We start from the raw sequence: 19,109 nt of genomic DNA, 5'->3' as shown, positions 1-19,109 counted from the left end.
CGCATACAAAATACTGTAGGGAACTTTTTCATAATATTTGAGGAGTTAAGAGTATTTTAGCCTTCTGTTAAATCATGTGGTATATTGACAGAAATGACCCTAAAGTTTAGAGTTCTGTAACTGCTAGTTACACCCATAAGAACTGCTCTGTGGCGCAGGGAGCTCAGCTTGGTGCTCTGTGATGAGCTAGATGGGTGGGGTGGAGTGAGGTGAGGGGACGTCCAAGACAGGGAATATGTGTATACATATAGCTGATTCACTTCCTTGTACAGCAGAAACTAACACCACATTGTAAAACAATTATATTTCAATTTTTTAAAAAAAGAAATTGAACTAATGGCTTATTTCTTTTTTTAGGTAAAGAGCATGGTGCATCACTTATACTTTAATGATAAACTTGATGCACCGAGGAAGACTCGTTTTCCAGAACGTTTCATGGACGACATTGCTGCTCTTGTCAGCACAATTGCTAGTGATATAGTTTCACGATTTCAGAAGGTAATGATAACTTATTTTTAAAAACTAAGTCAGTCTTTCAGGCACACAGTAAACTATCGTACTTTTGTTTTTCTTATTAAATTTTGTTTCCCAGGACACAGAAATGGTTGAGAGACTCAACACAAGCCTTGCATTTTTTCTCAATGATCTGTTATCTGTTATGGACAGAGGATTTGTCTTTAGCCTTATAAAGACCTGCTATAAACAGGTAAAATATAATTAGTAATGAAATAATTTAAATTCTGTGTTTGCTCTTTAAGGGCTAGAGCTAAGAAACTTTCATGAACACATTTATATAGTGATGTTTTTTAAAAGTGGTATATTTATTAGTAAGGCAAAAATAAATTACACTTATCAGTTCATAGAACTATGGCAAGCTGCTATCAGTAGAGCCATCTTTTCCTTGAGTTATCCTGGCCCACTCATGACTCTTTAATTCCCATTAGAAGTATACCATCAAGTCAGTAGTCTAAATGTAAAACAGCTCCAGGTTGCCATGCCAGAGTAGCATTTTTACTGAATGGACAGCTAACCCAACCTTTTCTGTCTTAAGTGATTTTTAAAGCAGTTGCATTCTGCTGTGTGTTCCTCATGATGAAGCCTTAGACGTTGTAGAGTTCAGAATCATGGGCAGATGTTTACCCAAGTCTCAAATACCATCGTCTGCCTTTTCTAAACTAAAAGTATCCTGGAACTTTTCTACAAACAGCTGGTTTGGTGTTAAAATTTTCAACTGATTAATGAAACCTGGCTTTTAGAAGATATTAGTTATTTGTCCTGATAGACCATTTGGGTATTAAGTTATATAATCATCCTAAAATTGCCTTTTAAGGTAGCTTAAAAAAATATACAGGTCTCTTGTGTCCCATCCCAGCATTATTGAGGAGTTTGAATCCTGGTGGTGGGGTAGGGAGTGGGGAAACAGTGCTTGTAAAGTACTTCCCTGCTGGTCCACAGATTAATTTAGGGGAACTACTGGTTTAAAATGGTATTTGGCAGTCTAATACTTAGAGTTTTGAAAATCTGTTCAGTTGGATGCCATTATTGTATGTATCTTTCTTTCTTTTTTGTCTGATCCATGCATCATGTGGGATCTTCCCTGACTGGGGATTGAATCCGTGCCCTCTATATTGGGAGCTGGGAGTCTTAACCTCTGGACCACCAGGGAAATCCCTGTTTTGTTTTTTAAGAGAGAAGTTGAAACTATGCATGGGCACTGATCTGTTGGCAAGTATTTGCCACGCTATGTATTATTCTTACCTTTTCCCCTGAAATTTCATGTATTATTGCTCTCAAAACCTGTCCTGTCTTTATTCTTCAGGCATTAACCTCCTACATTTGTCACACATTAAGCTAGACTCTAGGGATGCTAGAACTCTTAAAATAAGTCAGTTTGTAAATGTCTCCTCGAGTAAGTAATGGTGTAGTTGGGAAAACAGATAGTTATAAATATATCTTAGCACAAAGTGCTGAAAAAAGAATGGATAATGTATTTTATAAAGTTATTTTGATAGCATAATTTTTCTTCAGAAAGAATATATCCTTGAGAGGTAGAAATATTAATGCTGTATTGGAAATATGAGAATGTGGCTTTAAGAATGCACCTCGTCAGTGGATTTATACAGTAAATCTTGTAGTTCTAAGTTTTTTATTTTAGCAGTAACTCTGGAAAAAGCTGACACTGTTACTTAAACCACAAAACCCAAAGCTGTTCACTGAATACTGTTTTCTAATTCTTTAATTCATCATTCTGGTGTTGGTATTAGAGAAATGATATATTCAATTGGTATTTTTTTTTAATTTCTGCAATACTTACAAGGTATCTTCAAAGCTTTATTCATTACCAAGTCCAAGTGTCCTGGTGTCCTTGAGGCTTGATTTTTTGCGAATCATCTGCAGCCATGAGCACTATGTTACCTTAAACTTACCCTGCAGCCTGCTCACTCCACCTGCATCACCATCACCTTCTGTTTCTTCTGCAACGTCTCAGGTATGCAAAATGTATGAAAAAAACTTGTTTTAAAAAGCCTGCATTTTAAATGCTGGGAAAAGTAAAAAGTAATACTATTGAATAATAACTGTGATAGGCTCCATACTCAGGGCTTTTGTAAGTAGTAAATGATTAAGTGCTTTATAAATATTAATCATTTACTATTCTTCATTGCAACCCTAAGAGGTACATTCTATTATTATTATTTTTTTATAGGTGAACTGAAACACAGAAAGATCAGTAACTTACCCAGGGTCACATAGTAAAAACTGGCAAAACTAGGCTTTGATCCGTTTCACATGTTGGCTTTATTTTAGATCTAAGTTCTAACCACGTGTTGTATCCCTCTGACTGATTTGCGCACAAGGGAGTGAATTCACCTACATAATAAAATCACTTGACATTTTCACAAGTTGGGTTTTCTTGATGCAGACACAGACTGAATTTGGGGAGCAAGATGTTTATTAGCTGTCAGTACCTATGGAAGGAACGGGAATGAACTGTAATTAGCAGAGAAAGAAGTAAAACAGCAATGTAGTCCTTGTAAAGCCCTGCCTGCCTCTCGTATCCAGAGAACCCAAAGGAAACTTGGTGTTGTTCATGGATTCTCACAGGGTACCTAATAATTGCTCTAAAGACGACAAAGGATTATCATAGCAATAATTATATGTCCTGTCATACAGATTAAAATGAAGGGATTTTGTGGTTTAGTATCAGAGGAGCCTAGATGTTCCCTCCTAGGGAAATGTTTTGCTATATAATTCTTAAGACAAACAAGCTACTTCCTTAAGCTCTTGTTTTTTTGAAAAAATTTATTTATTTGGCTATGCTGGGTCTTAGTCGAGGCATATGAACTCTTACTTGTGACATGTGAGATCTAGTTCCCTGACCAGGGATTGAATCCAGGCCCCCTGCATTGGGAACGCAGAGTCTTAGCCACTGGACCACCAGGGAAGTCCCTTCCTTATATTCTTAATGTCTAAAGTCAAAGGTGATCTGAACTCTTTTTAAGTTTGCTTTTGAGATTTTTAATTCCTGAAAGTAATTTACTACACTAGATCAATCTCAGATGTTTGATAAAGAAAATTTAAATCTTTACTTAGAAAGATTGAAAAACACAGAGATCACCCACAACTTCTCATTTTTCACCTTTGCAAAAATTCTTAAGGATTAGCCTATTTCCACATACCTAGCTAAGACACGTTTCTTCTAATAACTAATGAGGCTAGTCTTTTGTTCTCTTCCCCCATCCTCTGTCAAAGATGTGGCTACACAATCAAGGACAAATTAATCATGGGTAGAGTTCCTTAAACCTTTAATGAAACACAGCTGTTTATACTTGACTCCCTGCTGAACATCTTGTCCAGCCAAGAAATTAATAGAATTTCTTCCAGTGTCCTGTCCCCTACTTTCTCATCTAGCTGCAAAATTTTCAGATTCTAGTAGATGACAGAGACATCACTCTTTGGAAGGTAGGGACCTGAATAGTTTTATATACTTACTAAGAAGGTGATTTCTCCATAGAGAAATCTGGAGTCTGTTGTAAGAAACCTCACATTTTTGGTCTTGAATATGGATTAAAGGGTGATAAGGTTGAGGACATTCTTGCCTTGAGAAAACTTGTAAAAACTCTGAATGAACCAAAAAATAATAGTAATTTTCTAGAGATTGTATTTTCCCTGAAAAAAAAAAAAAACAGCTTCATAAGTATTTGAAATTTCTCTGGAAACCAGTAGCATTTGACTATGAATATTTCTCTTGTACTCAACAGTGAGTACATAATGCATCATAGAGATTCAGTCCTTTTTTCCATTCAGAATATGATAATGAAATATTTAGTGGCTAAAAGTATAAAAGAAAAATCAGATGAAAAAAATTTAATATGAGAAAAAGGAAATTGAAAATAATTTAAAATATTATTTCATCATAGTTTCCTATACCAAAAGTAAGAGCAGGTGCTTTCTCCAGTGTTTTGTAAAAATAAACTTAAAATGTTTGTCTCACTTTCAGATGATGCTCACATCTCGTTTGTTGTAATGCTCTGTCTATAGAATGTTTTGTTGCTTAGCTATTATAGTTTTGTTCTACCTCACTCCCAAACAGAGTTCTGGATTTTCCACCAATGTCCAAGACCAGAAGATTGCAAATATGTTTGAATTGTCTGTGCCTTTCCGCCAACAGCATTATTTGGCAGGACTTGTGTTAACAGAGCTGGCTGTCATTTTGGACCCTGATGCTGAAGGGTGAGTAGACCAGTTTTGCTGTGTACAGAATCAGTTTGATTTTGGACAGCAGAACAGAAGTATCCCACTTAACTTTCTGGGACTCAAAAGGATATTCTTTTTTTTTTTTTTTAAAGGATATTCTTTACCATTCTTCTTTTACTTCTCTGTTCACTAAGTTCCATACTCATGTTTTTTCTGTATTTCATCAGTTTTGAGAAAGACGTTTTTTGTCATCTCTGAATTTGATGTTTGTCTTGAAGTTAGCATGTATCATGTTATATCATGGTTTAGTTGGTAGTGTTTTTTTCCTTCTTAGTAGTACCTGAAATATTTGTGCATGTTAGTAGATGGACTTTCAGATTTGTTGGTATGCAACAAGCACAATTCAGTTAAGGAAAATAGACTAATCTGTTTGATTCTTTGGGAGTAAAATTTGTCATTTGCCATCATATTAATAATATATAGCATGTACTTCAAAATTTGCCCTATAAACAAGTAAACTTGTTTTAAAAACTTCCACACTTTTAAAGAATTATTGAAAATTGATATAGTAAGAGGAGTTCATTGTCTGATGATTTGAATATGCAGAAATAGCTTTTTTATAAATGTGTTGTGATCTAAGATCCCTGTAGGGTATTTCTATCTTAATAGCTGTTTTCAAAGGCTTTTATGACCATAACTCATTTGGGTAATAATTGCTCTTTTTTTCAACTTTCCTCATAGTAGGATCATTAAGGAGTTTGTAATGCAGTTTAACCTGAAGTAAGAGCTCCAGAGAACAAAAGGAGATATTTTGAGCAGGTTTTATAAGAATCCTATGATGTATTTATTGAGCAAATGAAATGAGGTTTGTGAAGTTCTTAGCGATAGGTATATAGTTAATGCTTAATAAATTGTGAAAAGCTAAATCTTCTGCAAATGAAAGTCATGAGTTTTTTTCATAACAGCAGCTTCTCATGTTAGGGATATATTATTAAGAAGCAGGTTTTCACACTGTGCTCTGCAGAACTGTGGGGTTCTGAAAAGGTTCTTAGTGTGTTTCCATGTAGGATGGGGTTGTGGTGCAGACATTGGAGTAGGGGAGGGCAGGCTTGAGACTCTGGGTCTCGCACCCCTGCTTGCCACCACTCTTTTATTTTGCCATTGATAAATGAATATAATGTCATTTGGGGGGGGGAAAGGATCCATTGTTAGAAAAAAATCACTCTGAAGGCAACTTCTAAACATACTACCTTTCCTTAATAACTTAAATCTCAATCATTTGAATTTATATTTCCAGTATTTTTACTTGATGTATCAGAATAATTTTGGTTACCAGAAATAGGAAACTTTTCTTCTTGCCTGTTTTATTAAAGGAAGGATAGTTATCATTTCAAATTTGAAAGAAAGGTAAGGTTTTAGCACAGTATAACCAGCAGCTCAGTGATGTTATCAGGGTTCTGTTTCTTTTATATCTAATTTCTGCTAGGAGCCTAAGCTTTATCCTGAGGCTAGTATGCCTTTCATGACTGTAAGATAGTTGCTCTGGCAATTCGGATTAAATTCTTACTTGTTCATGTCCAGCAGAGCAGAGAGGGGAAAAAACCCCTCTTCCCAAGCGTGCAATGCACATCTTTCTTTGGACTGGTCTGGCTCACTTGCCTGTCCTGCACTATTAGACACCTGAGCAGTGCCAGGTTCTTAGGTGAGTTAGATCACTTTTACTCACATGTGGTGCTTAGACAGGTTTTGGTTCATGGGTGGTTTGTTACAAAGCAGAAGATAAGGAGCTCATGCCTAAATAATAATCAGCTGTCACTAAAAAGTGTTAGTTCATGTGATATTTTTTGTTAGACCTTCTCAATTAAGGAAGCAGTTGAGTAACATTAATCTCTTCTCATCTTAGTAATGAAACAGCTTGTTGACTGGCTACTGTAAATGGCAGGGCTAGTCTGATTGGATCGACTTCAGGAACTAGGGGAATAGAGTCAGCTTCTTCTGAATCTCAGGGACATGAAGGTATACCTGAACATTTTTGCATTCCATTAGGGAGGAAGACAGGTGAAGGAGATGTTGTATAGGTGTTCAGTGGTGTCTGATAAAGAATAGAGAATTCTAACAGTCAACCTTCTTTAAAATTTTTATTTATTTTTTAATTGAAGGGTAATTGCTTTACAGAATTTTGTTGTTTTCTGTCAAACCTCAACATGAATCAGCCATAGGTATACATATATCCCCTTTGAACCTCCCTCCCCATCCCACCCCTCTAGGTTGATACAGAACCCCTGTTTGAGTTTCCTGAGCCATACAGCAAATTCCTGTTGGCCATCTCTTTTACATATGGTAATATAAGTTTCCATGTTACTCTCTCCATACATCTCACCCTCCCCTCCCCTCTTCCTATGTCCATAAGTCTATTCTCTATGTCTCTTCTGAGGTGTTGTGTAGGTATTCAGTGGTGTCTGATAAAGAATAGAGAATTCTAACAGTCAACCATTTTTGTGATGAGGTTTCCTTCTCAAAGTCAAGGATCAGTTCTGTTAAAATAGATATATTTCTGTGGAACAGTGTAGGGCTCATGAAAGACTTCTTTTTTAAAAAAAATTTTGTATGCTGTATTCAGAGTTCTTTTTTTAAAAAATTCATTTTTAATTGGAGGGTAATTGCTTTAAAACATTGTGTTAGTTTCTGCCATACGTCAACGTGAATGAACCGTAGGTATACATATGTCCCCTCCCTCTTGACCTCTTTACTGCTGTTCTTCAAGGTGGCTCTTTAGATACTTTCTGACCCTGTAAAGTCTGAAAGCAGTGATAACTGTGTTCACCACTACTTTTTCTTTATTTATTGAGTTTTAAAAGGTAACTGGAATAGCTTTAAATAGTAATATACAGGATTATAAGCTGTTACTGCTGTTTGTTCTCTTGTCTCCCCACTCTTTCCTACACCCAGCCCATTAGCGAGTGCTTTAGGACCACCTCTAAAATATACCCCAAGTCCAGCTGCTTCCCTTCCTCTTTACTGCTACTCCCCTAATCATGCTTCCACTCTGCCCTCCCTAAAATCCCTTTTCTACACAGCAACCTAAATGGTCTTTTAGAAATGAAAATTAAATTATATTGCTTCCTTAGTTAAAACTCTTCAATGCATTTAAAAGGGCACACTTCTTACTTTAAAAATACTTAAAAGTGTATGCTTTTAAAGTAACATTTAAAATAAAGTCCAGACTTAGTAATGAACCTCAAAACCCTGTGTATGTAACTCTTGTCTACACTGTCACTTCCCTTCTTCCTCATATACTACAATCTAGCCATCCTGGACTTGTTTCTGTTTCCCTTATAGGCCTACCCAGTCCCACCTTGGGGTCTTTTGCACTTAGATTTTCCTCTGCCTGAATCAATGCTTATATTGCCCTGAGATTTCCACACAGAGGCATTTCTTCCTTGTGATTCTTTAGGTCTCCAGTCAAACAGTATCTTCTCAGTGAGACGTCATTGGGCCACCCAGTCTGAATTATAGCTGTGTTACCCTTGCCACAATTATTCTTAACCATATAAGCCTGTTTAATTTTCTACAAAGCATTTCCCTGAAATTTGCTCGTCTGTTCATTATCTGTCTCCTCCCATTAGAATATGAGCTCATGAGAGCAGCACTTTTCTTTCTTGTTCACTGCTGTATTCCCACTGCCTTAGAATTGTGTCTGGTACAGAGTGGACACTTGGTAAGTATATGTTAATTCAGTGAATGAATGATTGACTATTTGAGACTCACATCTCATCTCTATATTTTACATTTTTTTCACATTTGCATAGATAAAAACAGCATACATTATCTTAGTTAGACCCTTAAGAGGAATGTTTTTACTCTTTTTGCTTGCTAAGTAATCATAAATAATTCCTTGAGTAGCAGCAATATGTTCTAATATTGACCAAAGCTTTGCTCTCTAGGAATTTTCATTGTAGTTAGAAAGTTACAACTTTGAAACAATATACTATGGTTAAATGCAAATTTTGTAGTACAGAACCTAGTTCTGAAGAAGATTAGCACCTTTGTTACAAGCATTTGTAACACTGAATTATTATTTTTGTGTCTGTGTTTCCCTCTTGCTGAAGCAAGCTCTTTAAGAACAAGGACAAGGATAGGATAAGATAGGAAGTCTTGTCTCCAACATCCAGCATAAGATATGGCAGGTCTTGCGTGCATGTTGTCCTGCGCAGTCATGTGTTTGTGTTCATGTGTTTGTGTGTGTGTGTAAAGGCTGAGTGTGTCTGAGTATTGTAGACATATGAAAAGGCTTAATGAAGATGAGTGTATAGAGTTTAGGCAGGTTGAAGTCTGGGGCCCGTAGCTGCTGAGAGATGCTAAATATTAATATACCCAGGTTTGGGAATCATCACTGGTGATACAAGTTGAAAGAGAGAACATAAAAGGCAAATGACCAGAATCTGAAACTTGGGAAGAATGATAGAGAATATGAAGAGTGGTGGGAGCTATTTAGAGAAAATACTGAGAAGAAAATATAAAAAGTGACAAAGTGTCAAGTAGAGAGCTAGAAAATGAAATCTGAGATATGTCCATTAGATGGAGTTCTCAACAGTATTTAAAAATATGCTTTCTGAATAAAAATCTGGGAGGAAGAAGAATCTCCAGCTAGATTTCATATATAGCTATGTAAAGTGGTAGGTAAGATCAAAAGCCTCAGAGAAAGAATACCTGGTTTTAAATGTGCTATGTGATTTTAAGAAGAAAAGCTAATATTTACTGAAGGATGCAGTGTGCAAAGCATTGTGGTAAGCGTGTTACATAAATGATGTAACAATTCTCACGCCACTTTAGGAGGTAGGTTATTTATACATAGGGAAACAGAAGTTCAATATCTTTGAAAATCTAGCTATTAAATGATGAAACTGTTACAGTACCACATCATAAGCATTCAAACAACTTGTAGTTTCAGAGAAAGAGAGTAGATGTTAGGAAGTAAATGGAAGAAAATGCTTGATATAGACTGTACATTCAGGAAATTTAGTACTAGATAAATCATATAAGAGGAATACTATATACAAGCCAGAGTGAACTAGTTTCAAGTGAAAGAGTATTTACAAGGGAAGAACTTAGTGAAAGGGTTCATTGAAGCTATTGAAGAAAGGGGAGATTGACTGAGCATAAGGGGAAACTGCTTTCTGAAAGAAGGTACAACTTTCTCCGAGATAAAAGGAAAGTTGATTTGTTAGCTATAAAGATGGAGATGCATTGACAGGTCTGGCCAGAGCATATTTAGAATGGCTTTTCTTTCTTTGAAGAAAAAAGTTAGAGGTAAGGTCTTCTGTTGAGATTGATGGTGAGAGGCTTAAGGAGAAACAGTGAGATCTGAAACACCTGCCAGGTACAGCATTAAGGGCAGTTGAAGTTGGAGACATTACATTAGAATGGTTTGCATCATCAAGCAGCTTCAGTCTAAGAAGAGAAGCCAAAAGAGTGTGGAGAGTGGTCCTTGCTATTGCAGTAGCCCAGCTGAAACTTGGGCTTAGAAGTGTAGAAAGTCGTAAGGGCCCAAGTGAGCATGGAGGGTCAGTTTAAACAGAGATATCAAAGACAACTCTTGTTGTGGGCTACATAATCCATAGGTAGAGGATATTTCCTCTTTACAAAAGGAAACAAAAGTTTATTTTGGATAAATGTGAAAAGATTTCACTTGATGAAATAAAATTTACAGCTACTTAAAACTCTTTTGCTTTAAAATATAACTGTAACTGATCTAAAGTTATTAATATTAAGTGCATTAATTTCTAAGGAATTAATGAAAATATATTCAGATTTACTTCTAAGTGAATTTATATAGTATTTCCTTTTCCCTCCTTTCTTATTTAATACAGTGAGACATTCACTAGTTTTATTTTATTTGTTTTTTGAACATTCATTAATTTTAAAATGAAAAATGTTTTATAGGAATACATGCAAATATGTGGCAAAGTTAAGTTGAACAAATTGATTCAGTACCATGACTTACTGTTTGCTCTAAAGATGTTAACTAATCTCTGTGACCTTACTGCAACTCCTTCTCCATCTTCTTTTTAAATAGACTGTTTGGATTGCATAAGAAAGTCATCAATATGGTACACAATTTATTATCCAGTCACGACTCAGATCCACGGTACTCTGACCCCCAGACAAAGGCTCGAGTGGCTATGTTGTATCTACCTCTGATTGGTATTATCATGGAAACTGTTCCTCAGCTATATGATTTTACAGGTACTTAGTATATTTAAGACAAACTCTAAAGGCAAATCTCAATGTTTAAAAGTATTAGAAAAATTTGCAAATAATCTAACATTAGGAAAAGAAATATAAGAAAACTCACGATGTAGGTACACTGTAAATACTTAACAGAGTTTGAAAAAAAACTTTTGCCTTTGTGAGAGAAGTCACTGCAAGGATTCTGTAAGTATTTCTTATGATGCATTAAAAAAAATGGTTTTACAGCATTTCTATACCTACCTATAGGGCTTCCCAGGTGACCCAGTAGTAAAGAATCTGCCTGCCGGTTCAGGAGACCAGGAGACATGGGTTCAATCCCTGGGTTGGAAGGATCCCTTGGAGGAGGAAATGGCAACCCACTCCAGCGTTCTTGCCTGGAAAATCCCGTGGACAGAAGGGCCTGGCAGGTTACAATCCATGGCGTTGGGAAGAGTTGGACAGGACTGAGCATGCACTCACATGTCTACCTATTAGGAAAGAGAATTGTGTGTGTGTGTGTGAGTGTATACTGTTTATCTGGAAAAAAAAATATGAGAAAACTTGTCAGATATCTACCACTCTCAGTCCCAATTTTATTAATATACATAAAATTGAAATTAATATTCACCTTAATAGCGAGAATGATATCACTAATAGCTGGTTAATAAGTTTAAGTTATGTTGCTTTTTAAAAACTGTAATCCACAAAATTTTATTCTTGCTTTCCACTTTTAGAATTTATTTAAATTCCATCATTTCTCTTAAAGAAAATAGTGTAGGTTGCATTTGAACTAGCAGTTAGCCTGATAAAGTACTTCCAGTTCAATTAAAAAATTTTTACTGTTATCTACTATGTACCATGAGTAGATGCTGCTGATACACAGATATCCAACTCCTTGCCTTTGATAGACTTATAATTGAGTAGTTTTCCTAGTATTTGATCATTAAAGTGGGTTTCCTTATCTGAAGGCAGAAGTTTATATTATTGTTACTATATATTTTCTTTTACTAGCAAGTGCTGCAGTCCATGGGGTTGCAAAGAGTCACACATGACTGAGCAACTGAACCAAACTGAATGTTCCTTACAAAACTCTAAGTAGTACTATAGAAATGAGTTAGTGTTTAAACTATTTAAAGTGAAGTCGCTCAGTTGTGTCCGACTCTTTGCGACCCCATGGACTGTAGCCTACCAGGCTCCTCAGTCCATGGAATTTTCCCAGCAAGAGTGCTGGAGTGGGTTGCCATTTAGGTAAAATATAATAATATGCAGTATATGTTAATAGGTTTTCCTTTGAAGAGTAAAGGAGAATAGAAACGGAATGGCATGCCCAATAGCTGTTACTTAAAGAGAAGTTTATTTATTTCTGGGTTATTTTTTCCAGAAACTCACAATCAGCGAGGAAGACCAATCTGTATAGCTGCTGATGACTATGAGAGTGAGAGTGGAAGCATGATAAGCCAGACAGTTGCCATGGCAATTGCGGGAACATCAGTCCCTCAGCTAACAAGGCCCGGCAGTTTCCTCCTCTCGTCAACGGTAAAAACAACCCTCCTACAGAAGTTTTATCTGGGAAGATAGATATTTATAAGGATATACTCTTCAATAACAGATTATTATATTAACTGATGCAAACGTACTCTGAGTTTTATTTTGTGAAAATATTTTTTTTCTGAAAATATTTTCTATACTATACTAAGTTGTTTGAAAAACTCGTAATTACCTCAATCTTTTTGGTATAAAAACTCTATTTTATCATTCACAATTTTGAAAGTTGCCTCATTTTCAATTTATAGCCGCTATTCTTCATTTTTAAAATCTATTTTATTCTTTATCAGTCCTAAGAGATATAATCTCAGTTGTTTAGCCGTTGAGAATATTTATTTTTAATCTGTGAAGGTTCATACTTTTTCATATTTAAATAAATTGATTATCATTTTGCTCTGTAATTTTCCCTCTTAAAGAGGGAAGAACATGGTGGCAGGGAGGAAACAAATTGCTAGTAGAGCAAGATCAAATTCTGAAAGTTTTAAATGACTTTCTTTCAAAAAGCTGCAATCATATTTATGGAAGCTGGCCTGCTTGACAACTTCTAAAAAGGTTTTATTGAGATAATTTACACATCAAAAGATTCATCCATTTTAAGTGTATAATTTCATGGTTTTTAGTATCTGTACAGAGTTAGGCATCTATCACCACAATCTGATTTTAGAACATTTCCATTAATCCAAAAAGAACCCTGAACCCCATTAGCCTTCACTCTCTGGTGCCCCAAAGCCATAGTCCTAGGCAGCAACTTTCTTTCTGCCTGCATAGATTTGCCTATTCTTGACATTTCATATAGATGGAATTATGCACTGTGATCTTTATATCTGGCTTTTTTCACTAAGCAATAATGTTGTTGAGGTTCATTCATGATGTGGCGTGTATCAGTACTTTTTTTAATTGCCAAATAATATTCCTTTATATTGATAGACCAGCTTTTTTTAATCCGTTTATCATTTGATGAATATTTGAATCATTTCCAGTTTGGGGCTGTTAGGGATAATGCTGCTAGGCACACTTGTGTCCGTGTCTTTGTGTCCACACATGTTTTCATTTCTCTTCGGTAGATACCTTGGAATGGATTTGCTGGATCGTGTGTATTAATAACTTTAATATTTTGAGAAAACTCTTTCAGAATAGCTGCTCCATTTTAAATTCTCACCGGCAGTTAATAAAGGTTCCTATTTCTCTAAATCCTCACCAACACTTTTTATTATCTCTTTTTTATTATATATTCTTCACACCTTAGTATGTATGATGTGGTGTCTCATTGTGGTTTTACTTTGTGTTTACCTAATGTCTGCTGATATTGAGAGTATCATTTCATTTGTATATAATACACATCTTTTCATATATCTTACATAGAGAACCGTCCATTCAAATCCTTTAGTATTTTAAGATTGTGTTATTCATCTTCTTGTTATTGAGTTGTTATTGAAAGAGTTTTTGTTTATTCTGGACATAAATTCCTTGTCAGATATGTGATTTTCAGGTATTTTCTTATGTGCATTATCTTTTCATTTTCTTGATAGTGTCATTTGAATTGGCAAAAGTTTTAATTTTGATGAATTCTAATTTATCAGTTTTTTCTTTTGCATTTGCTATTGTATCTATGTATATAAAGTGCATGTACAGTTAAAATATAATAGGAAAAACAGCAGCGTACCTGCCACTCAGCTTCAGAAGTAGAACTTTTCAATTTCCTTAAAAGTTCCCAGTTTGCTCTTAATTCAATCCCTTTCTCCCCTCGAAATGACCACTATTCTCAATTTTATTGGCCTTGCTTTTTGTTTTTTAAAACCTCATTTATGTGAAATATACTGTACATGAAACATAAATGTAGATGTTTACAAAAGATTTTAAAGTAATACTTTTGTAACCACCGTTTGGGGCGAAATATAGAACACTGACTCCTCATTTTCCGTTGGATTGTCTGCCTTTGTTTATAATTTATAGTAGTTCATATGTCAGGATTAAGTCCATTGCCAGTTATAAGTGGTTCAAAGGTTTCTTTCTTTTTGTAACTTGCTTTTTCCACACACTTAATTGTGAATTTAGTGAATAGAGTGTCTTATTTTAAAATAAGATCGTATTCAATCTATGGATCAGTTTTTGGAAAAATTAATATTTTTACATCAGTGAATCCCAAAATCCTTGAATATTTTAGATCTCCCCACTATTAGGACCTTCTTTGATGTGTTTATATACATAAACTTTTATAGTTTTTTACCAAAGAGGCCCAGAACATCTTTTGTAGGTGTATTGTTGGTCCTTGATATTTTAAAAGTATTTTAGTAATATTATTAAGTTATGCAGTGTGATAATATATAATACACATATAAGTATATATATAACATCATGTTCTCATTGAAGAAGGCAATGGGATCCCACTCCAGTACTCTTGCCTGGAAAATCCCATGGACGGAGGAGCCTGGAAGGCTGCATGGGGTTGCTGAGGGTTGGACACGACTGAGCGACTTCACTTTCACTTTTCACTTTGATGCATTGGAGAAGGAAATAGCAATCCACTCCAGTGTTCTTGCCTGGAGATCCCAGGGACAGGGGAGCCTGGTGGTCTGCCGTCTCTGGGGTCACACAGAGTTGGACATGACTGAAGCGACTTAGCAGCAGCAGCAGTAGCAGCATGTTCTCGTAGTCTCATAAATGTCATCTTTTTCATAAACTGTTTTCTAATTGCTGATTATCTTTTTTTTTTTTTTTTTGGCCATGCCCCATGGCTTGGGGGATCTCTGTTCTCTGATCAGAAATTGAATCTGGGCCATGGCAGTGAAAGCCCCAAATCCTAACCAGTAAACTATCAGAGAACTCCCTAATTGTTGATTGCTTTTGTGTGGACATAGAATTGATTTTGAACAATAATATTTATTTCCAGAAGAATTGCTAAATTAATAACATAGGTATAGGTTTTTTTTCCTATGTATACAATCATATCATCTGTGAATAATGGCCGTTCTTTTCTTCCTTCCAGTGTTTTTTCATAGCTTGTTTATGAGCTAGAATCTTGAGTACAGTGTTAAATAGAAGTAGTGATAGTTGGCATCATAAAAGGGGAAGCTTGCAACATTTCATTCTTAAATACAGGTGCTAAAGGTTTTGGTTTTGGGGGCTGGTTTTTTTTAATACCCTCTTATATTATGGAAGTCCCCTTCTTGTTCTTAGTTTGCTAAGAGTTTAACTTTTGTAATTATGAATAGTTGTTGAGTTTTATCATGCTTTTTTGCACCATTGAGACTGTCATGTTATTTTGCTTTTTTATCTTTTACTTTTAAATCTTTCAATTAATTTTCTAGTGTTAAACCTACTTTGAATTCCTGAATTAAACTTAACTTTTTTGTGATTGTGTATTAATCGATTTGATTTGCTGTATTTTAAGATTGTGTATCTGTGTTAGTAAGAGCATGATGTTCTATTCAGATTTGGGAATCAGGTAGTTTAGATGATGAAAATGGGCTAGGGGATTTCCCATCTAATCTGTTCCCTGCAAATACTTGTTTAAAATTGAAATTATTTCTTCCTAGAATATTGGAAGAATTTGTGAGTGAAGCCATCTGTACCTTCAGTAATCTTTTTTGAAAGTGTTAAAATTATCTATATATTTAATGATTGTAGGACTGTTCAAGTTTTCTATTTCTTTTTACACTGGTTTTTGTAAATTTTATTCTAGTAGAAATTTACTCAAATTTCTTGGCATACAAAGTTGTTTCAAATATCTTCCATGATTTTTAAAAAGTCTGTAACATTTATAGTAGATGTAAACATTTTCATTTCTGTGACCAGCTTTTCATATCTTTTGTCTTAAGTCAGTCTCGTAGAAATTTGTATATTCCTTTAGTTTGTATAAAGAACACATTTGGGGTCAATGCTGAGCCCCACTTTTGAATGTTTATTATTTACTTTTACTTTCTTTTGGTTTATATTGATGTTCTTTTTTCTATTCTTTAGATAGATGCTTATTAACTCGCTAATTTTCACCCTTCCTTCTTTGATACTTACTTTAATTGTAAATATTTTCCATTAATTATTCTTCTAACTACATACTATGCTTTATAGCTAACATTTTCATTATTTAATTCATGTAGTTGTATTTTGTCTTATATTTTTAAAATCTGGTCTGTTCATTTTTGTCTTTCACTAGAATTTTAAAATTTATTTACATTTATGTAAAATCATGGCATCTGGTCCCATCACTTCATGGGAAATAGATGGGACAACAGTAGAAACATTATTTTGGGGGGCTCCAAAATCACTGCAGATGGTGACTGCAGCCATGAAATTAAAAGATGCTTACTCCTTGGAAGAAAAGTTATGACCAACCTAAATAGCATATTGAAGAGCAGAGACATTACTTTGCCAACAAAGGTCCGTTTAGTCAAAGCTATGGTTTTTCCAGTAGTCATGTATGAATGTGAGAGTTGGACTGTAAAGAAAGCTGAGCACCGAAGAATTGATGCTTTTGAAGTGTGGTGTTGGAGAAGACTCTTGAGAGTCCCTTGGATTGCAAGGAGATCCAACCAGTCCATCCTAAAGGAGATCAGTCCTGGGTGTTCTTTGGAAGGACTGATGTTAAAACTGAAGCTCCAGTACTTTGGCCACCTCATGCGAAGAATTGACTCATTGGAAAAGACTCTGATGGTGGGAGGGATTGGGGGCAGGAGGAGAAGGGGACGACAGAGGATGAGATGGCTGGATGGCATCACCAACTCGATGGACGTGAGTTTGAGTGAACTCCGGGAGATGGTGATGGACAGGGAGGCCTGGCGTCTTTTTTTAAATTTACATATTTTTTATTGAAGGGTAATTGTTTTATAGAATTTTGCTGTTTTCTTTCAAACCTCAACATGAATCAGCCGTAGGTATACATATAACCCCTCCCTTTTGATTGTCTTCTTTAGATATCATAGTTTTTAATATAGGACCTACTTTTTAATAATAGAGCCTTTTAGTTTTTCCCTTCATGTTTCCTGTTAACTTCTATTTACAGTCTTCTGTAAGCCCTAGAAACAATTTTCTGTTGCTAGGAAAGGTTCATTAAGTTTTAGTATCTTAAGTTTAAGGTTATGTATGAGTTACACAAATATTGCCTAAGTCAAATGGCTCTTTCAAAATATTTGATTTTAAAGTAATTACTTTCACATTGCTTTTATTTATTTATTTTTACTTTATTTTACTTTACAATACTGTATTGGTTTTGCCATACATCAACATGAATCTGCCACAGGTGTACATGAGTTCCCAATCCTGAACCCCCCTCCCACCTCCCTCCCTATACCATCTCTCTGGGTCATCCCAGTGCACCAGCTCCAAGCATCCTGTATCCTGTATCGAACCTAGACTGGCGATTTGTTTCTTACATGATATTAGACATGCTTTTAGAAGAAAACAACTGACAACTGAAAAAAAACAAGTGGTCTTTGATCATTCTGTCTCATTTTACTGCTTTTTATTTTCAGAGTGGCAGGCAACACACTACCTTCTCAGCAGAATCAAGTCGGAGTCTTTTGATCTGTCTGCTTTGGGTTCTCAAGAATGCAGATGAGACAGTTCTGCAAAAGTGGTTTACAGATCTCTCAGTCCTGCAGCTAAACCGGCTATTAGATCTGCTTTATCTTTGTGTATCCTGCTTTGAGTACAAAGTAAGTGATCATTGTGCCATTGCCAAGAAGAGCAAGAGGGAACATAATGTGGAAAAGAAGAAGAAAATTTCCTTACTGTGTCTTCTTTTCTGACGTTTCAATTTTAGGGAAAGAAAGTATTTGAAAGAATGAATAGTTTGACCTTTAAGAAATCAAAAGACATGAGAGCAAAGCTTGAGGAAGCTATTCTTGGAAGCATAGGTGCTAGGCAAGAAATGGTGCGCCGAAGCCGAGGACAGCTTGGTACGTACACAGTGTCTTCTCCTTCTGGTGACAATTCTTTCAGATTCCCTGAACACTATTACAGTGATCATTTTTGCAAGTCTTCAGTGACAGTTCTGCACTTTTAAAACAGTGTTTTAATGTAGCTGTGAATTAACTTGAATAGCCATGTCTTTGCAAGTTAGAATTCCTATTTAATTAGAGTGAACATACTTCCAGTTTGCTCTGGATAATCTCAGTTTGTTCTTGTAACCTTTGTGTGATTATTAATTGTTTCCCTTATTTTAAAAATAGGTGTTTTTTTTTAACTTTTCAATACATGAAAAGTTTTATTTATTTATTTATTTAAAAATTTTTTTAATTTTTACTTTATTTTACTTTACAATACTGTATAGGTTTTAAGAGCAGTTTTAGGTTCATAGAAAAATTGAGCTAAAAATACAGACATTTCCTGTTTATCCTGTCTTCACACATGTATGACACCCCTCATTATCAGCTTTTCATATAGGAGTTGCCATCTCTTATCACAGTTGATCAGCCTACACTGATGCCTTATCATCATACAGAATCTGTAGCTTACATTGTTCTCGCTTGGCTGTACATCCTCTGTAACACGACTTTGTACTCTTAAAAGTGTCCTACTTTTGCAGTGAATTAATATATCCCATAGATTAGGCAAAAATATTGCCTATCCCAAGTATCAGGAAGAGAAAATAATTTAGTTGCATCTGAAGCCTGTTTCTAATCCCTGGTCTGCTACCCATT

At 35.3% G+C, this 19,109-nt stretch overlaps 1 protein-coding gene across 10 annotated transcripts in view; it reads left to right on the top strand.

Annotated features, from left to right (window-relative positions):
- DOCK7 (dedicator of cytokinesis 7) overlaps positions 1–19,109 on the top strand; it is a 188,017-nt gene that overhangs the window by 123,613 nt on the left and 45,295 nt on the right. For all 10 annotated transcript variants that reach the window (XM_060410347.1, XM_015092015.4, XM_060410312.1 and 7 more), the window contains 8 exons: positions 358–498; positions 593–706; positions 2,318–2,488; positions 4,592–4,731; positions 10,772–10,941; positions 12,308–12,462; positions 17,940–18,122; positions 18,230–18,365. In XM_060410347.1, coding sequence (XP_060266330.1) covers positions 358–498; positions 593–706; positions 2,318–2,488; positions 4,592–4,731; positions 10,772–10,941; positions 12,308–12,462; positions 17,940–18,122; positions 18,230–18,365 — 1,210 coding nt within the window. The remainder of the gene's footprint in view (positions 1–357; positions 499–592; positions 707–2,317; positions 2,489–4,591; positions 4,732–10,771; positions 10,942–12,307; positions 12,463–17,939; positions 18,123–18,229; positions 18,366–19,109) is intronic.

This window comes from Ovis aries, chromosome 1 (assembly GCF_016772045.2).
Source record: "Ovis aries strain OAR_USU_Benz2616 breed Rambouillet chromosome 1, ARS-UI_Ramb_v3.0, whole genome shotgun sequence".
Taxonomy (NCBI): domain Eukaryota; kingdom Metazoa; phylum Chordata; class Mammalia; order Artiodactyla; family Bovidae; genus Ovis; species Ovis aries.
Note: the sequence above shows the minus strand (reverse complement) of the source record. Positions and strands in the feature narration are given on the sequence as shown.